The sequence below is a fragment of the Elgaria multicarinata genome, chromosome 3 (assembly GCF_023053635.1).
Source record: "Elgaria multicarinata webbii isolate HBS135686 ecotype San Diego chromosome 3, rElgMul1.1.pri, whole genome shotgun sequence".
Classification (NCBI taxonomy): Eukaryota; Metazoa; Chordata; class Lepidosauria; order Squamata; family Anguidae; genus Elgaria; species Elgaria multicarinata.
Window position 1 is genome coordinate 85221439 of NC_086173.1, and position 18221 is coordinate 85239659.

Sequence of the window (18221 nt, forward strand, 5' to 3'; positions counted from 1 at the left end):
CTTACTGCTGAGTACAGGGGAAATCTGCAAAGTCTAAAATATGGTCTATACTGTGAGCACATTATTTTTTGTGCCAAGTGCCATTTTTCTTTCGTTCTTCTTTAATTGCATGGATAGGGCAGGCTCTTGACAAGATCCATGTCCTTCGACTGTAAAATATCCTTACACAGATGGGATTGAAAGCAGCCCCGTCTTAACATTGTGGAAGCTATGAATTAAAAGTTCAAGTTGTATTCCCTGTCTGCTGCTTTGTTTAAAATGTGCTTCTTGCTTCAGAGCAGCAGAAAGACAGAGAAAGCGTTGCAGCTTCATGACATGTGGAAGACTGTGTAATGAACATTTCATAACCAGATCATCATTTCCAGTAAAGAGCTTTTCTGTATTTATCTTTAACACAGCTAACAACACTGAAGCCACAGCCTTGGGAATCTCCAGAGTGTGTGGAAAGAACAATTGTCTGTTTGATAAGCAAGATCTTGTGCAGATGTCACAAAGGGAATGCACACACTAATTGCATGCACAGAGATCCAAAGAAATGATGCATGCATGTAGGCCCTACACTGTAGGGGAAGAACTGTTGCTGTTATTTCTGAAGCACTTCTACTGCTGAAGAAAACCACTGCTTTCTTTGGAAGTTGAAATGACAACAATAAAAACAAGGAATGAAACAATTGCCAGTGGAAGCTGGTGGCTTTGATTTCAGTGGGGCTGTGAATCTATTCTGGATTTCAGTCAGAACCAGCCTGAAAGGAGCTATCCACAGTTTGAACCTATTTGAGGGAGTGTTCAGCACTTTGGATAGCTCCCTTCATTAAGGCTAGTTCTGACTGAAATAGGAGCCAGCCTCCATTGACAGCTGCTGAATATGTGGATCTCTCTTCTAATTGCACAGCCCCTTCTTTCAGTCCATGGTATATTCCTTTGGGAGTTGCAGATTAAAAAAACATCATGTATCATTGTTTGGAAATGTTGCCTGGGACAAATACACACTTTCCTGTGGTGCATGCCATGTCTAGAACAGCTTGACAAGAGTAGCTTAGTGAATTGCATACATTTTTTAGTCCCCAGTTACCTTCCTCATTACAGGGATCCCTGCTGAATGACTGAGATTCCATAAGACATTCCTTTTATTTCCTCTTTGTGAAAGATGTGATTGCTACATTTTCCTCTGCAACAACTACCCACATAAATTGCCTTTAACAGAATCTTAGAGTTCTAGCAGCCTGCCATCCTTGACTTATCATGTGAGTAAGAACCATTGTAGCCTACTGTGGTCAGGAATTAAGTGAGATTAGAGCTGTGTTGAGTAGACCTTTGTGTACTAGTTCTTTTAAAAGGCTGTGATGATTGTCAGCAAACTGGAGATGCAAGTGGAATTATTTTATAGTTAATTGGCACCCCTGGTTGGCCCTTCCATTTTGGAAATGGCCATGGCAGGAAGATGAAATGAGCAAGCTCAAACCCACTCACCCCCATAGACTCAGACCATGGGTTAAAAAAAATCGTTTCACCCGCTCTCTTACACATTGCACACTGAACATTGCTGTTCATATGTATATTTCATAGATCATGGTTTGAACATAGGTGGTGGTCTGAGTGCACTATACTTTAAAATATTTATTAATACATTATCATAAGAACTACTATCCTAATGCTTCTCCTGTTTTTTTCACCTGTCCACCTAGGGAGGCAAACTGTCTTAATACATCACTCACCTCAGTTGGAAGCTTGGAATATTTCATGGGCCCAATGTTCAAAATTGTTCATATACATTTTTACTTAAAGAAGTCTAGATAGAGATATTGCTTAAAGAAAACTCTAGATTTGTTTCCTCTTCTCACTGACAATACTGAAATATATTAGGATAATGGCTCTAGAATGAATTGATTCTTGAAACTTTTGGGATTGTGTTTTAATGGTGAGTTCCAGCCAGTGCCAGATAATTTGAAAGACAAAAGAAGCAAGAGCATACCTTTAATTTGACCAAATACAAGACACTTCTAGACATCAGCTTCCCCAACATTGGTAGCCACAATTCCAGAAGCAAATATTTGGAGTATTTGAGATCTCTGGTTTTGCATGACAATTGCACGCTTTGTTTCTCATGCAATGACAGTCCTGCTATGCAATGTTTGAAGCAGGAATGACCAGCAGAAGGATAGGGTTAACGAATGTGTGGATTGCAAGTCCAGCCACTCACAAAAACTCTATGATTGGCAACTGATGCCTGAAAGCACCCTTAGGAGAGATGGAGGGTGGAGAGAAGAGAGAGAAGCTTGGTAAACATGGCTGACAGTCCATGACTCTATGATTAAGTGCTACTGAGAATGTGCGAGCTACTTAACCTACTTCTCATCAACTCATACTTATAATCTAATTAAATTTCACAAGCTGTTACACATGGACCTATAGAGAAGGATGAAATTCTGACTCCCATGCAATTAATGGCTACTTTTCTATAGTCTCCATTACTTTTCAACTGCTCTGCTTCATTGTTATTCTTGTGTATTAAAATATTAAGTAAACTATTTTAACAGGCTTTAGCTTGAAAATCTGAATACAAATACTCTAAATAAAACAATTTATAAAATGATGCATAGTATGATATTCATAACAATTAAAATAATTTACTAATTTGGTTTTATGTAAGCTAATCATGTAGTCTGGACTCCTTCCTGATGTCATCTTCCACTTTCCTGCCTACATGTTCTCAGGCAGCCTTCACCAACATGATACCTTTCAGATGTTTTATACTCCCACTCCCAGCATTCCTGTCCATGATGGCTAGGCAGATGGAAATTGAAGTCCAAAACATCTGGAAGACACCACATTAGGAAAGAGAATACTGTCCTTGTTTGGCTACAGTCCCAGAGCTGACACCAACAGGTTAAAAACATATGAAAAAGTTCCACCTTAAAGTGAAGTGCCAGCCAGCTACAGGAGGCAACAAGCTCTGTGTGTTTGCTCAGATTGCTCTGGGCGTAGTCTGCTTTGCTCCTGCTGTTGCAGCTGCCATTATTTCTGCTACTGGTTCTGCCATTGTTGTAGTGACTGCTGAGAAGGAAGCTGTTGTATAGCAGCTCAAGCAGGTGCGGTGACTGCCTGGCTTGCTGTTTCAGAATTTTTCACTTCCTGTGGAGCTACCTTGCCTCCTGCCTCTCTAGGATTCATGCTGTTCCAAAAGTAGAGACTCTCTCTTTTGCAAGAGGCGATCATACACAGCTATGTCTCCAGCATTAGAATTTGAAACTGTTAAAGCTCCAGTTGGTGATAAATACATTATTAAATCTACAGACAAGGGTGGTGTTTTTTTTACTGTTACTGTGAGTGATAAACAGCTGTGATGTACTGCAGCTGCTGAAGGATGTGAATCACTGTCAAAGATTAAACCTAGATCTCACATTTAGTAGGATCAAAACGGATTAGAAGCATTTGGAAGATGGTATTATGCCATAATTGGGTAAATGGAAATGCATCTTTCTTGTGCAAACATTGGAATATACAAATGTTTGGAATATACAAGTGAAACCTAGGTAAATGTTTTTCCCCTGGTAAATATTTTCCTTGGTTTAACTGCAGTAGAACTTTAGGATTCTTAATATATGCCCCAATACTTGTGCCTCTTAAAAATTCTCAATAATTCTTTCAATATCAGCTTGTTCTGCTCTTTGTTATTTCTTCACTTCCCCCTAATTTGTTTTGTATCTCTCTACCCTCTACCTCTTTCCTTCACACCACTCTTCAAAGATCTCTCATATTCTTTCCTGAGATCTGGTTTGGCCCAATCTATTGCTTTCTTGGTAATGCTTCAAACAATCATTTTATCATACCACTTGGGACCTTATTTGTAGGAGTGTCCAGGGTACTCAGATAAAATATTTTTGAATGGTGAAGTAAATGGAGGTTTGTTATTAGGACTAAATTTGATCTGGGAAGTTGTTGAGCAATATAGTCTTAGGAGTGTTTAGAGTAGGATCTTCCATAACTCAGTGCTGATCCAAATACTTTGCCATGAGATGGAGCTGCCCCTCCACCTAACTCCTCAATGGGCTCTTCACAAACATGAATCTATGGAGTCAACAAACATCTTCCAGTCACATGGCTAGTTAATTATACAATGAAAATCTTTATCTCCCCACCAACCTGGACAACAACACCAGCCTTCACTTCAGGTTAAGGGAATAGTATCAGGTTGATGAGTAGTCTCTCCAAGAACTGTGGCATATTAATTGAATCATAGAATATAATTTTAGAACTAATCCACCCTCTGCTCAATATAGGATCCACAATGTAGGGGGCAAGTACAGCATCCCTCGCAGATGGCTCTTCTACCTCTGCATAAATACTTCCAGTGAAGAAGAGAGCCCACAACCTCTTGAGTAGGGTGACAACATGAAAAGGAGGACAGGGCTCCTGTATCTTTAACAGTTGCATAGAAAAGGGAATTTCAGCAGGTGTCATTTGTATATATGGAGAACCTGGTGAAATTCCGTCCATCACAACAGTTAAAGTGCAGGAGCTATACTAGAGTGACCAGGTTTAAAAGAGGGCAGTTTTAACTGTTGTGAAGAAGCGGAAATTTCACCAGGTTCCCCATATATACAAATGACACCTGCTGAAATTTCCTTTTCAGTACAACTGTTAAAGATACAGGAGCCCTGTCCTCCTTTTCATATGGTCACCCTACTCTTGAGTCAGTCTGTTCCATTGCCAAACAGTTCTTAGTATTAGGAAGTTCTCCTAGTCCGTAACTGAAATCTGCTTCCCTGCAATTTCCACCATGTAAATTCAAGTCCTGACTTCTGGACCAACAGAGAATAAGTCTGCTACCATCTCTTTTCCAAGACAAACGTATCTAGTTCTTTCAACTGTTTCTCATATGGCAAGGTTACAAAGCCCTCACTATTCTGGACACCCTGGTTTGGACATGTGTTTTTGTTGCTCTTCTTAAAATATGGCAACTGAAATTGACCAGAAAACTTCAGAGGTTGGATCCAGATTAAGCTGAGGTAACTGCTCTGGTGGAAATTGACTGCCTCCAGCCCCCTGCTGAATAGGATGAACTGTGGTGTGAAAAGGACAGCAGCTCCCCCAAAATTGGGTAGAGAGACTTTCTGTGAGTCTCAAGAAAGATCCTTTCCCCTTGCAGAGCAGATTCTGGATTCAACATTCGATGTGCTGTGACCTGCACAGAATAGAGTGGAACTAGACACAATGTTTCTGTTAAAATAGCTTAAGGCCTCATTACTCATATGAGGCAGTGGTCCATGCAGGAGGTGCTCATAGCCACCTGAAACCCCCCACTGTGGTGTGCATTATGCATGTCAGAATCCATGGCATGGCATACCCTGCTCCTGCCTTCCTTGAACTAGATACAGAATTACCAACTTTTTGAAATTTCAAAACTTCTGATACCTGGGTAAGACCTGGTATATGAGGAATTCCCACAGCCTGTTTTTGTGGTGTGGGAATTATAACCCACCCTATGCAGCAGCTGACCTCAACCGTCTTGAGTCCTGAATGCACCTGTGTTGGATATACTACTCACTTTTACTCAACAAATTCTGGCAACTATGCCAAATTGGTTTTTTTTTAACACCCTAAATTCTGGCAGCTGCTCCAGGTTTTTGTTGTTGCTTTTTAAACAGAATTCTCAAGTCACCTGCCCAAAGCGTGAGGTCTGTTCCCAAATTGGGTAGCCCGGTGGTCCAATGAGTTCAGTTGGTGGGTAAACTCTAACTTTAGAGGCAGCAATGCGCTTTAAGTGATGCACACCCTGAAGAAACAAGGGGCTATTTTACTGAAAGGCTGCTGCAGCGACGCCTTCACAGGAGAACTAGGCCCGAGGAGAGCCTGGAAGGAGCCGGGTTGTTTTCTTCAGCAGCCACGGCAGCGCCGCGCATCGCTCAGCAGGTGGCGCCAGATTTCGAAGAATCACGCCGAGCCCGTGAGAGGAACGCGCACAGACACGCAGCCCACTTCCACAGGCACACACAAAGCGGCTGGGCGAAGCGTTCGCGGGGCTCCCGGTGGTTCACTGCGACCCCAAACCAGGCGGCGGCGGCGGCGCAAAGGTGGCTGAAGGGCTGGCACAGGCACCAACGGCAGCAAAGTCCTCTGACCGAAGGTGAGTGGACCCGGAGCATCCTTGGCAGGCAAACTTGCTGGCGGCTTCCCTCGCCGACGGTGCCGCCTCCGCCTGAGCTCGGTTCTGTTCCCAACTGGAGGGGCGGTTACGAAAGGCTTGCCTTGGAGGGGGAAGAGGGGAGGGGGTGCGCTCCCCGCCCAAGTCGGAAAGGTGAGGAGAAATCCCGCGTATGCCACTCAAACTTTCCCGGGAATCCGTCGCTCTCCCCTCCCTGCAAGACCACTGCTTGTTTTTGCAGTTTCGTTTCCTTCAGTCGGGTTGCCCTCAGCGCCCGGTGCAATAGGACGCTGGTGTTGACGAGGAGCTCGGCGGCGTCTCCCCCAAATCCCAGGCTGAGCCCACTTCGCCCCTCCTCTTGTTATTAAGCTAGCTTGCTTTGGAACACTGGTTTGTTTTTTGACTGACTGACTGAGACAGGTATCTGTGTGTCTCCCCCCACCCCCAATACCTTCTGCTCTTCCTGCTTTCTCTCTCCGCCCCCCCCCACCTCCCTTTGCAGATGCATAGGATATTGGCCATAGTTGTTTGGTGCTTTCTGCAAGTGGAAGGAAGGCATCCAGAAATCGCCACTGGTAGCAGCAACAATGGCAATTTCTTGGACAATGACAAATGGCTGAGCACTGTTTCCCAATATGACAAAGATAAATATTGGAACAAGTTCAGAGATGTAAGTACCCTTATTATTTTCCCAAGCCACTTCTTAGGGTTTTTCTCTGCTCAGGGCTGCCTTATGGGGAGGGCGGGGGGGTGGAAGGAGAGATGGCTATGGCCATGCAAGTGGTTGCTGCTGTTGTATTGGAAGGAGCAGGCTCGCCCTTTAAAATCCACTGTGTTTCAGTTTTCATGGTATTAGTATTCTGTGTATGTTTACTTAGGGGTTAGTTGTTTTGATCTTTGGCTTTCCTTCAGGGCATAACTTTCAGAGAACTTTGTGTGCTTGTTGTGTAAGAGATTAGTGACTGTGAAATACAACCTTCTGAAACACACACATACACAAGTGATTTACCCACAACACCACAAGGTGGTAAACACTGAAGCTTTCTGTTGTGCATAAGTGGCAGGAGACCAAAGCAGCTGATTCTGTTACTCAGTTCTGCTCTTCAGGGTATTTGTTACGGTGTCCATATTTTTCAGACCTGGCACGTTAAAAATTCAGGAATGCTTTCAGTTGTGTTTAGACTCTAGGATTGTGCTGTAACTCTTGCATATTAGATATGGAAGGGGGGAGAGAAAATGTATTTCATAAGTAAAACTTTAGGGGAAATGAACACTTCAGAATTGTTCCTCAATGTAGCTGACCACCCCAGGAGATGCAATGTAATGGTTTTGTTGTTAATAAGTCTAGACACTTGAGAAGCTTAACGTTTAGGATTGTCTGTAAGCAATATTGTAGTAAGCTATTAACAGATCTTGTGGCCTCACAATGGTCTTATATGGTTAGTGTAGCAAAGGTATTTCTGCCAGGTTGATTATAGGAAGATGGTTGGGAGATTTAGTCATCATAAAGTATCCTAATAACAAGGGGATTCACATCAATGTTTATAGACTCCACTTATCCAGCATCATGTAAGGGTGGGGGTGGGCTAGGGAGCCCATACTGTTAAAGTAAAGGTAGAATTTACTTGTCTGTAATTTGTACTATCCATACATTATCCACAAGTTGTTTTCCAATGGAGCAGAGCCATAATTCAGTTACCATTGATATTACTTTTATTCAACTTCAATATATATCACAAGATAAGAGAATCTAAACATATATCACATGACCAATTGTAGGGGTAGAAAGTGTTATGATTTAGCTGAGTGATTCTGATTGAAGAGGGATTGATCCATATGATCAGAGGTAAACAAGAATCTTGCTGTTGAAGCCAGTGGGTCTCAAATGCAGTCTTAATTAATCAGCAAAACAAAAATGACTGTGTTAGATCAGGGGTGCAGAACATTGTTGGGGTGGGCAGATAATAGTGGGGGTGGCCATGCCCACTCCCACTGACATCATCACCCCACCCATTTAAATTTTTGGGGGTCTCTCATTAGGACAGAAAAAGGGACTTGGCCACACCAGGAAGATTTGCGGATTAGTTCTGCATCACTGCTGTAGACTGTCACTCTTCTTCTTAATAAACATTCACTGGAATATCAACTCTGTGACCATTTAATGGCACATTTTATTTGCCATGGGCAAGTGGCTAGGCTTGATGAAACTTTCTAATTCCTAGAAAGTTTTTAGGAACTCTACTTCTATAGCAATTTTTGTAAACTCAATTGTAATTCTACCTGAGAGTTTCTTGGAACGATCAAAATTCAGAAGTTATTTCAGTAGTTAAGGCCTGCATTTGTAACTAGATCATAGAATAGTAGAGTTGGAAGGGGGCCATAAGGCTATCGAGTCCAACCCTTGCTCAGTGCAGGAATCCACCCTAAAGCATCCCTGACAGATGGCTGTCCAGCTGCATCTTGAATGCCTCTAGTGTGGGAGAGCCCAAGGCCTCCCTAGGTCATTGGTTCCATTGTCATACTGCTCTTACAGTCAGGAAGTTGATGCCCAGCTAGAATTTGGCTTCCTGTAACTTGAGCCCATTTGTCCGTGTCCTGCACTCTGGGATGATCGAGAAGAGATCCTGGACCTCCTCTGTGTGACAACCTTTCAAGAATTTGAAGAATGCTCTCATGCCTCCCCTCAGTCTCCTCTTCTCAAGGCTAAACATGCCCAGTTCTTTCAGCCTCTCCTCATAGGGCTTTGTTTCCAGACCCCTGATCATCCTGGTTGCCCTCCTCTGAACATGCTCCAGCTTGTCTGTGTCCTTCTTGAATTGTGGAGCCCAGAACTAGACGCAATACTCTAGATGAGGCCTAACCAGTGCCGAATAGAGGGGAACCAGTACCTTGTGTGATTTGGAAACTAAAATTCTGTTAATGCATCGCAAAATAGCATTTGCTTTTTTTGCAGCCACGTCACACTGTTGGCTCATATTCAGCTTGTGATCTATAACAATTTCAAGATCCTTCTCATGATGCTGAGCCAAGTATCCCCCGTCTTGTAACTGTGCATTTGGTTTCTTTTTCTTAGGTGTAGAACTTGGCATTTATCCCTATAAAATGTGATTCTGTTGTTTTCAGCACGGTGCTCAAGCCTATCAAAATCAGTTTGAATTATTATTATTATTTACAAGGCAGTTTACAAGATTAAAACATGTGTAATTAAACATGTACAATTAAAACATATAAATATAAATTATAAAAGTTAAAATAGAATTAAACCTACAGTAAAATTAAAAACGTGTTAATTTTTTTTTAAAAAAAACCCGTTATAGATTAAAAGAGGGTGGGGAATCCAATACATTAACACAGGACCAGTATAGTTCCAAAAGCCTGCTTGAAAAAAAAGGTTTTGCCTGCCTCTGAAACTGTAGCACAGAGGTTTGTTTCTGTCTTCCAGGGTATTAGCTATCCCACCCAATTTTGTGTCATCTGCAAATTTGACAAGCATTCCATGCACCTCCTCATCTAAGTCATTAATAAAAATGTTGAAGAACACTGGTCCAGGGCTGAGCCTTTGGTATCCCGGTCGTTACCTCCCCCCAGTTTGAGAAGGTACAATTGATAACATAATGGAGTAAGGTGAGGACTGATGGTTCTAGATTAATTCATGGTGTAGAATAGGGATGGGGAGTGGGTGGCCCTCCATATATGGTTGGACTGCAACTCCTATCATCCATCACCATTGATCATGACCGCTAGGTCTGAAGGGAATTTCAGTTCTATAAGATCTGGGGGGCAAACATTCCTCACCTCCGTTATAGACAAACTGTCTCAAATAGTTCAAAGACTTCTTTAAAGCATATTTAAGAACTGATGTAATTTAGTGACCAAGAGTTGGAAAGTCTCTGGTTCAGACCTGGCAAGGTAAACCACTGAACTGGTTTGCATGATCACCATGAGCTAAATAAGCCATAGTGGCTTGTTTAAGCAAAAGTGTGTGCCACAGATCAGTTGCTAAATCACCTGTCTGAGTACAGTTTGTTGTGTTGTCCAAACCTGCATGGCTTGTTGGAAATCACCCTCCAATAACCCATGGGCTCTTGTTGGGCTATTTGAGATTTTTTTGTTCCTCCAACAAACCATGCTGCCCAGGTTCGGCCAACACAACAAGCTGTGTTTGGGTAGGTGAGTAGGCAAATACTGCCTGGCACAGCCCACACTTAAACAAACCACCCAGGCTTGTTTAACCCATGGTGATTGTGCGAACATGCATTCATTTGCTTTCGTTTAAGGATAATATTGGCCTACCTTACAGGGTTGTTGTAAGAATTAATGTGATATTTTGTGTGAAGATTTTGAATATTGTAATGTGCTACATAAATGCTTATTAGTGGCCTTTACTGAATTATCTTACTTAGGCATGCCCATTTAGGGCTGTTCTTTGTTTTTTTACTTTTAATTGAACAACAGAATCCTATGGCAAATTGCAAACTTATTTTTAGAAGTCCCTTAAATTTTAAATGTTGTTTTCCATATTGGAGGGCTGCTGTTTGAGGAAAAACAACCCCAAAGTCACCTTGGCTATACAGAAATAGGTGTATGTTTCTTTTTGGATTGCAGCTATTAAGTATATGATTTCTTATTCTTCTGCACATGAATACACTTCTAGAAGATTATGCTGAAATATACCAGAAGTGCTGTGGTTCCAGATAGCCTGAGAAATCTATGGTCACCAAAGTACCTTTGTATTCAACAGAATACTACCAGATTCTCTTCTTTTGCTTATTGATAGTGATCTTGCCAGATTGATTAGTCTCTTCTTATAGAAGATGGCTATTGTTGCTGGTTAGTCTGAGCTATTTTTCCTTTCATGTGAAAGATGCTAGAAGCATAATCTACTAGAAATTTTGTGACATGTGATTCATTGAATTAAGCATTACTTTAAACAGTTCCAGTTCATTTCAGCAAGCCTTTCACACCAAACATTTCTAGTACATTGTTCCCCAGTATAGCAGGAGAAAATTGCTCACCTGTCGACAGCCTTCCTTTTGAAGAGAAGTGCACATGATTCAAATTCTGTATGATATTTATCTTTAAAGGAGCATTTTGAAAATGCCTCAGTTCTAGCAGCAATAATACCGTTAAATGCTTATTTTTCAGAGGACATGAAAGGAATCTGTTAATGTTGGAGTTCTGTATGTCTATGGATAGTTGTGTCCTAAACCTTGAAACTGTATGTTTCAAACAAACACATATATTTTCTTGTTAAGCCAAGTCCCTGCCCTTAACAGGGAGCGATGAATTGTGGAGGCGAGCAGGCCAGCAGCGAAGCGGGAAGGGCTGGTAAAGAGCAGTGGCACAGCCCCCACAACAGAGCAGCAGCAGCAGCATCTCCTTCCCAGGAGGGGACTGCTGAGCCAATCAATGCAGTGATGGGGTGGGGCCAAAGAGGCAGACCCAGCAGAGTGAGATCGCTCCTTTATCTGCCTCCAGATCAACTTGAGGCTCCCAAAGGCAGACCTCCAATGCATCTCCAGGATTGCAGTTGAGGTTGTTGACTTCCCCAAGAGTAAATCCATGTGGAAAGAGATCACTGAGCTCGACCCACCTACTGCAGGTAGTAAGATGTCTTGCAGTAGCAGAAGTAGTCACCAGTTAATAGGGCTGGGAAGGAATTTTACCTGCACACCAATTGGCAAAGACTGTGAAGTGTGGTGTGTGTGTTTTTGCCTCCCCCATTGCAAGATTAATTCCATTGTAAATAAATTGATCTGGACTATGAATAAACTCTTTGTGGATGCTTCATTTGATAACATTTGTCACAGTTTACGTAGGCATGATAGGCATTGGGCTGGATCCATTGGTGAGGGAGAACAGGATTGAGCTTCCTGCTCTCCCGTGCTGAGGATTCCCATAAGGGATCTTGGGGATGTGGCACCAAGACCAGACCAGCTTGGGGGCTGTGAACTGGCTATGTTTGTGGCAGTGGCAAGGCGTTCACATTAGCGGTCTGTGCCATGGTGTGCCCCCAGACCTTCCAACACTACCAATCTTCCTGGCATGTGGACCAGAGGAATCAGTCAGCAGGCTGGTTAGTTATAGAGCCATGCCCTATGCCGCTGCCAAGCCCATTCAAGTGAGTCAATAAATGTTGTAGGCAATTTATTATTCCAGTAATGCTTCCGTGTCTATTTGTTCTCATCTGTTTGCTAGCCAGACCCAATTAAGCGTTGCCCACACAATTACTACTAAAGCTCAGATATTGGGTATATGAAGCTCTATTACTAAATGCTCAATGTTCGAATAAGGGCCTGTTCAGACAACACATTAAGCTATGGTTAGGTGACTAACCTTTTGCAACATATGGTTACTGTGCCTGCTTAAACCATGGTTATTTAGCCACCATTGGTTAGGAATGGCTCACATAATACACTAAGCCACAATGTTTGGCTCAAAATGCTTAACCATCATGGCTTAGTGTCTCATCTGAAGAGGGTCTAAGATGAGGATCAAACGAGAAGTGATGGGGACAGGCACATTTATTCTAGGAATGACACAATCATTTGAGGAGAGGTGTTTGCACAGGTAAATGCCACTCCTCAAACAATTGCAAGTAGAATCGGAACAAATACATGCTTTGTCCTAATTCTATGAACTGCCACCTCTGCCTAACCCAAGGCAAAGGAACATGGCTGCTTCCAACTGATGACAGGTTAGCTATAAATTACATAGTTGTATCTTGTGATTATCCTAAGAAATTAGTCTATGTATGTGGATTTAATTCTATAGTGAATTCTAATGACACTATCACAGTACTGCTAATGCAAATAATATGAGAGTTTGTTAAATATCAGACAGGTTTTTAACATGGAGTGTTTCCTTAATCAAATACTCATGACTGCAGAGGTGTAGATAACTAATAGGGAATGAGGGAGGGAAGGGATGAATGTTAGGACATAGTATGGAATACGGAGGGCTTTGGGTTCCCAAGGTTACCATCCCTTCTTTTCAGTGACAAAAAGTAAACTACTTGAAATAAGCCATCATTGAAACCTTGCCATAAACTTGAATGCTTAATAGCACAAGTTGAATTTCTCTGACAAAATTCAAAAGGATATTTACATATGTGCTTTTGTCCCATTAAAATGAAATCCTTTGGGAGAATCTGTACGTGAATTTGAGAGAGTACTCGAGTTTTGAATTAAATATTTTGCTTCAGCAGTACTTAGAAGGTCATGGATCAAGAGCAGGGGGAAAAAAAATCCTGTATACTTCTTCCACAATGTATGTTAAATTCATTTATTTTAAAAGCACACAATACAAAATGTTTAATAGAAACAAAGGACTGAACAATTCATAGCCCAATTCTGAAATACTTTCTTGGAGCGTTCTCACTTGTGCATTTTAAAGTCACTGAAGAAATATTTGTATTCCTTCAGCATGGTAATCATGCACAAAACTGTATGTTCACCTTCCGCTTAGAATGAGGTGGAGTGCAAGCCTCGGGCCTCTGATTTGGAAATCTGAATCATGGAGGCCATTTTATGATAGATCCACTATTTTCTTGATGACTTCCTGGGGCTATCGCCAGCTCCTCCTGGGAAGCTTTTATATTGTATTTTATATTGAACTTTTGTATTGTATTTTATATTATGGTTTTATACTGTTGTTTTATACTTTGAATGTTTTTAATTTTTGTGAACCGCCCAGAGAGCTCCGGCTATTGGGCAGTATAGAAATGTAATAAATAAATAAGCTGGCGATCATGTGGAGGAGCCGGCAATTGCCCTGGGAAGCCGGGGATGGCAGCAGCTAATTCATGTATTCCCTCTGCTCCTACTGCATGCTGGGAGTTGTAAGCTGTATGGGGAGCCTAGGGCTGTGCAAGAAAATGGCGAATCCATCATAAAATGGTGGATCTGCCATAAAATGGGCTCCATGGTTTGGATTTCTGAATCTGAGGCTTGCACAGGCTTAGTGGAGTCTGCCAATGCTGGAACTGTAGCTTTCAGCAGAAGCATTTCCAGGAGTGGCAGGTGTTTGCTTTCTCTCCCTGACCCCCCCCCCCCCCACTCTATCCTCAATCTCTTCGCCTCAGAGGCCTTTGGGCATGCAGGGTGGGATGTATTTCAACCACCTTGAATCAACACCTTGAATGGAAGCCCTCATATCCAGCAAGGGGAATGTTAACAAGAAGTTCCACCTTGCTGAACTGAATAGCTCTGGATGCTAAGTGGGTCTAGTGTGGCCCAGAGGCCCTGCTAGATCCTATTCTTATCTAATGGTCTTCAACCTAGCAAGGCACATTTTTGTTAACTCCCCATGATTGGATTGGTGGACTTCTTTCCTGGAATGCAGAGAAGTCCTTGGATCCAGTGAAGGGAAGGTAAAACCAAAACCCTTCTCACCAGTTTAGAGTCTTTCAGAATTAAGTGTGTGGGAGGTTGGGAGATCCTTTCACCCATTGGATCATAGTGAATTGTAATCCGCTCCTGATGCACTTTGGTGGAACAAAACAAAACCATTTTCTTCTTTACCTAAATTTTGCTGAGTGGAACCCATCCATACTTTCAAGGAAGTGCATCATATTTTACTTTGGAGCTGTTTATTGCCTACTTCATTGAATGTCCTAATTCAGGGGTCAGCAATCTGCCAAACATATTTCACTTAAAAATAGAGAGTAATTCATAGCAGGAAGAGAATTGAAAACTAACAGCACTGGTAATAGACTTCTCAGTTTGATTTGCAGTCATATATCAGTATTTGATCAGATAATATGGACCAATGTATTTTAATCAGAGGAATACAGAGAGAAACCTGTGTTTGTCTGAAGAGCTAAGAAAATATTTAGACTGTCGTTTTTGTCTTCCAAGATTGCAAAACTCAAGGAATGAGCAGATGAGTAGATTTCTTTTCTGTTCCATTTCTCTTTTGTTGCATGGGTTCACTTTGACCCGGCATTCTAGTCTTCCTGAATTCTGGTTTAACTAAGTTTCTAAAATTAGAATTTAGATATTCTAATTCCAGGAATTGAACATGTAGTTTGCTACACCTTTAAGGTTCTTGCATCTAACACTTGCATTTAACACTTACCAGTGCACATGATTAGATTGACAAAACACTGCAAAAAAAGACCGCCTTGATGTCACTGGATATATGGCTGCCTCAAGATTCGTTTTGATCGAGGTTGGATTCAAGTTTAAAGTAGAACAACTATGTTAGTGGAAGTGGACATCTCTACCCACTCCTTCTCATATGTATAATTATTCTCATGGCAGTCCCTCCAGCCCCTGAAAGTTCTACACGGTGAATGAGAAGACTCTGCTGAATAGGGCGAGCTGTGGTATGGCAGAGGCAGAGGGGCCTTCCTTCAGAGAGCCCTTATTTTTGCAGAAGGCAAATCCTGGGTCCAACATACTTTTTTGTGAACATAATTTTTGTGAACTGCCCAGAGAGCTTCGGCTATTGGGCGGTATAAAAATGTAATAAATAAATAAATAAACATACAGTGTTTTACTGATGTGGACATGCGGTCCTGTGCTTTGGCAAAACACCACAATCAAAACTGTTATAGAAATGTACTTGGAGTTTCATCAAAATTCTTTTTTGTGTGTGTTTTATCAGTGCGTATGTGTGGCAAGCTGTACAGGTACAAGACTGTACACAACATTCAGAAATAAGAAAAGGGAACAACTGAGTATTACTAATTCATCAGCTCTACCTCGGAAACAAAGCCAGGTGATTAAATGGAACTTTAAAATCTGTGAAGAAAGGTGGATAAGGAAATTTTTAGAAGTATCCCTAGGAAACATGTGATCCCATATAGTCCCAGTTACTCCAATCTCAGGAGAAAGTCGATTTACTCCTGGAGCACAAGGTCCCTTGGGTCAGTGGCTTGTGCTGGAGCAAGCAGAAGTCACTGCTCTGTCTGGCCAGGCAAAAGCCAATAGCTAAAAGCATAGTATTTAAACTATGCCTGGCCAGTCCAGAGGCTTCCTGCAGCCTAACAACCTAACACTGCACACATTTTCTCCCTGTTGCACTAAGTACAACACTAAGGCCTAAGTACATACTAAGTACTAAATCTCGTGAATGACAGTCTCTGGTCACCCATGAGGCTAGATCCCAACTTCAGATCCTGGGGTTCTTTGTTCAAGCCTGACCTGAGGACCCTGACATCTAGATACTGGTGGCTGTCTTGGTTGCCATCACTGGAAAAAACACACACCTCAGATATAGCCAGAGATAGTGAAAACGCTCTTGTTTTAAAAATGTTTGCACCTCATTAGATTTGCACTTTGAACTTACTTGAATCACTGATAAGACATGCATTGTACAGCACTTTGTAGAGGCCTTGCAAATGTAATAGTCTAGTTTAACACATCCAGATACTTAAAGAGGAAAGTACTAGCTTGATGTTTGCTTCATAATGCTCATCTGATATGAAACACATGTCTGGCACAAAGGGTTATTGTGGCTTTTAACCTTAATATCCATTAGTTTTGAAGCCCCAAAGGGTGAGATCCTGTATCTACTATAGTCAGTAGTAAAAGTCCTATTGGCTTTAAAGGCAGGAGGGTTGTAGCCACAGAGATCCAGAGAGTCAAATGATGATTGCTTGGTTTCAGTCCTGCTGCTAAGTTATTAACAAGCAAAATAAAATACCTTTTTATATAGTACTGTTTGGAAATAGAAACTGTATTGGGTGCAGTGGTTTCTAGGACTATTTCTTTTGAACAAAGAAATGTAGAATTGAATTATGAACAATTACAGTTATAGATTTGGAGAACATTATTTTTATGTTTGCCATTACACTTTTTTAAAGGTAACTTCTATCAGACATGGATACTTGCTTATTAAATCGTTTCCGTGTTTTTATGATCTTTTGTCTGGATTCATCTTTGCGAAGGCAGCCATAGTTTGCTTCTTGGATGTAGATTGTAGATACTGAAAATAGCCAAGCTGCAGGGAAATATAATGATGTTGGGATCATGCTATTTCTTCATGTTGAGGGGCAGAAGAAGAAAAAAACTACTTTGGTGAATTGTTATATGGAATAAATGTGGAAACTCAACTTTTATGTGGAAGTCATATGCCTTCAAGGATGGAAAAGATTTAGCAGGCAAATTAAATCTTAGCCATATGTGCTTGAGACGTGGATCGTTTTTAGATTGATGAAATCCCAACCCCTTATTAAATGAGCAGCCTATGGGCAAAATCTCTGTCAGCAACAATGGCGGTCCTAAACAAAAATGAAAGAATATTGCCAAAAGCGCTTCTCCTTATCTCATTAAAAAGTTGGTAAAAAGGCAAAATGGGTTTAGAAAAGAGAGCTCATTCTAGTACACCACACTAGCGGAGGTTTGAAAGTACATGACTCTGTTGAGACTTGATTCTGCCTTAACACCATGCAAGTAGAAAGCGATGTGATATAGCGGCTGTAGTATTAGATTCATGTGTAAGAAATCTAGATTCAAATCCCTGTTCAGCAATGATACTTCTGTGGTCATCTTGGTAAGTCACTATCGTATCCTAAGATTTTTTCCACCCTTTGAAAAGGCCTCATACAGCCTTGTCCTGGAGGAAGAAGTGTCTGATTCTTTGAGAGAAATGTCAGGGTTATCTGTACTCCTTCTGTGTGTTTTTAACTATTTATTTGCAATATTTCTATACAACTTCTTATTTGCACAAATCCCGAAGAGGTTTATTAAGAATTCAATAAATACACAGTAGTACAATATGACAAATTTATTCAAAGATAGTGCATGGCTGGGAGAAAGCCAAAGTAAACAAGACACATTTTCAGTAGCCGCCTAGAACACACCAAACTTCAGTCATGCAACAGAGGTATAGCAAAATTAGGGAACACCTAGAGGCTGGGCTAGTTTGCACCTCACAGGTGTTGAGGCTTACTTTTCATGTGGGAGAGGCAAAAAAATCAGAGTTCAACTCAGAACCCAAAGGTAACACCAGGGAAAACTCAAGGAAGCAGTACGGAGACATCCAGTAAATGGAATATAGCATTTTCTGTGGACAGTGCTAGCAGTATATTGTAAAAACGTTTTTAAAAAACACTGCATCTCTTCAAGAA

The 18221-nt window shown here is 41.5% G+C and overlaps 1 protein-coding gene across 3 annotated transcripts in view; it reads left to right on the forward strand.

The window, feature by feature from the left end:
• Nucleotides 1–6013: 6013 nt before the first annotated feature.
• SPOCK1 (SPARC (osteonectin), cwcv and kazal like domains proteoglycan 1) overlaps nucleotides 6014–18221 on the forward strand; it is a 512554-nt gene continuing 500346 nt past the window's right edge. For all 3 annotated transcript variants that reach the window (XM_063120773.1, XM_063120774.1, XM_063120775.1), the window contains exons 1-2: nucleotides 6014–6127; nucleotides 6648–6815. In XM_063120773.1, coding sequence (XP_062976843.1) covers nucleotides 6648–6815 — 168 coding nt within the window. In that variant the 5' untranslated portion in view covers nucleotides 6014–6127. The remainder of the gene's footprint in view (nucleotides 6128–6647; nucleotides 6816–18221) is intronic.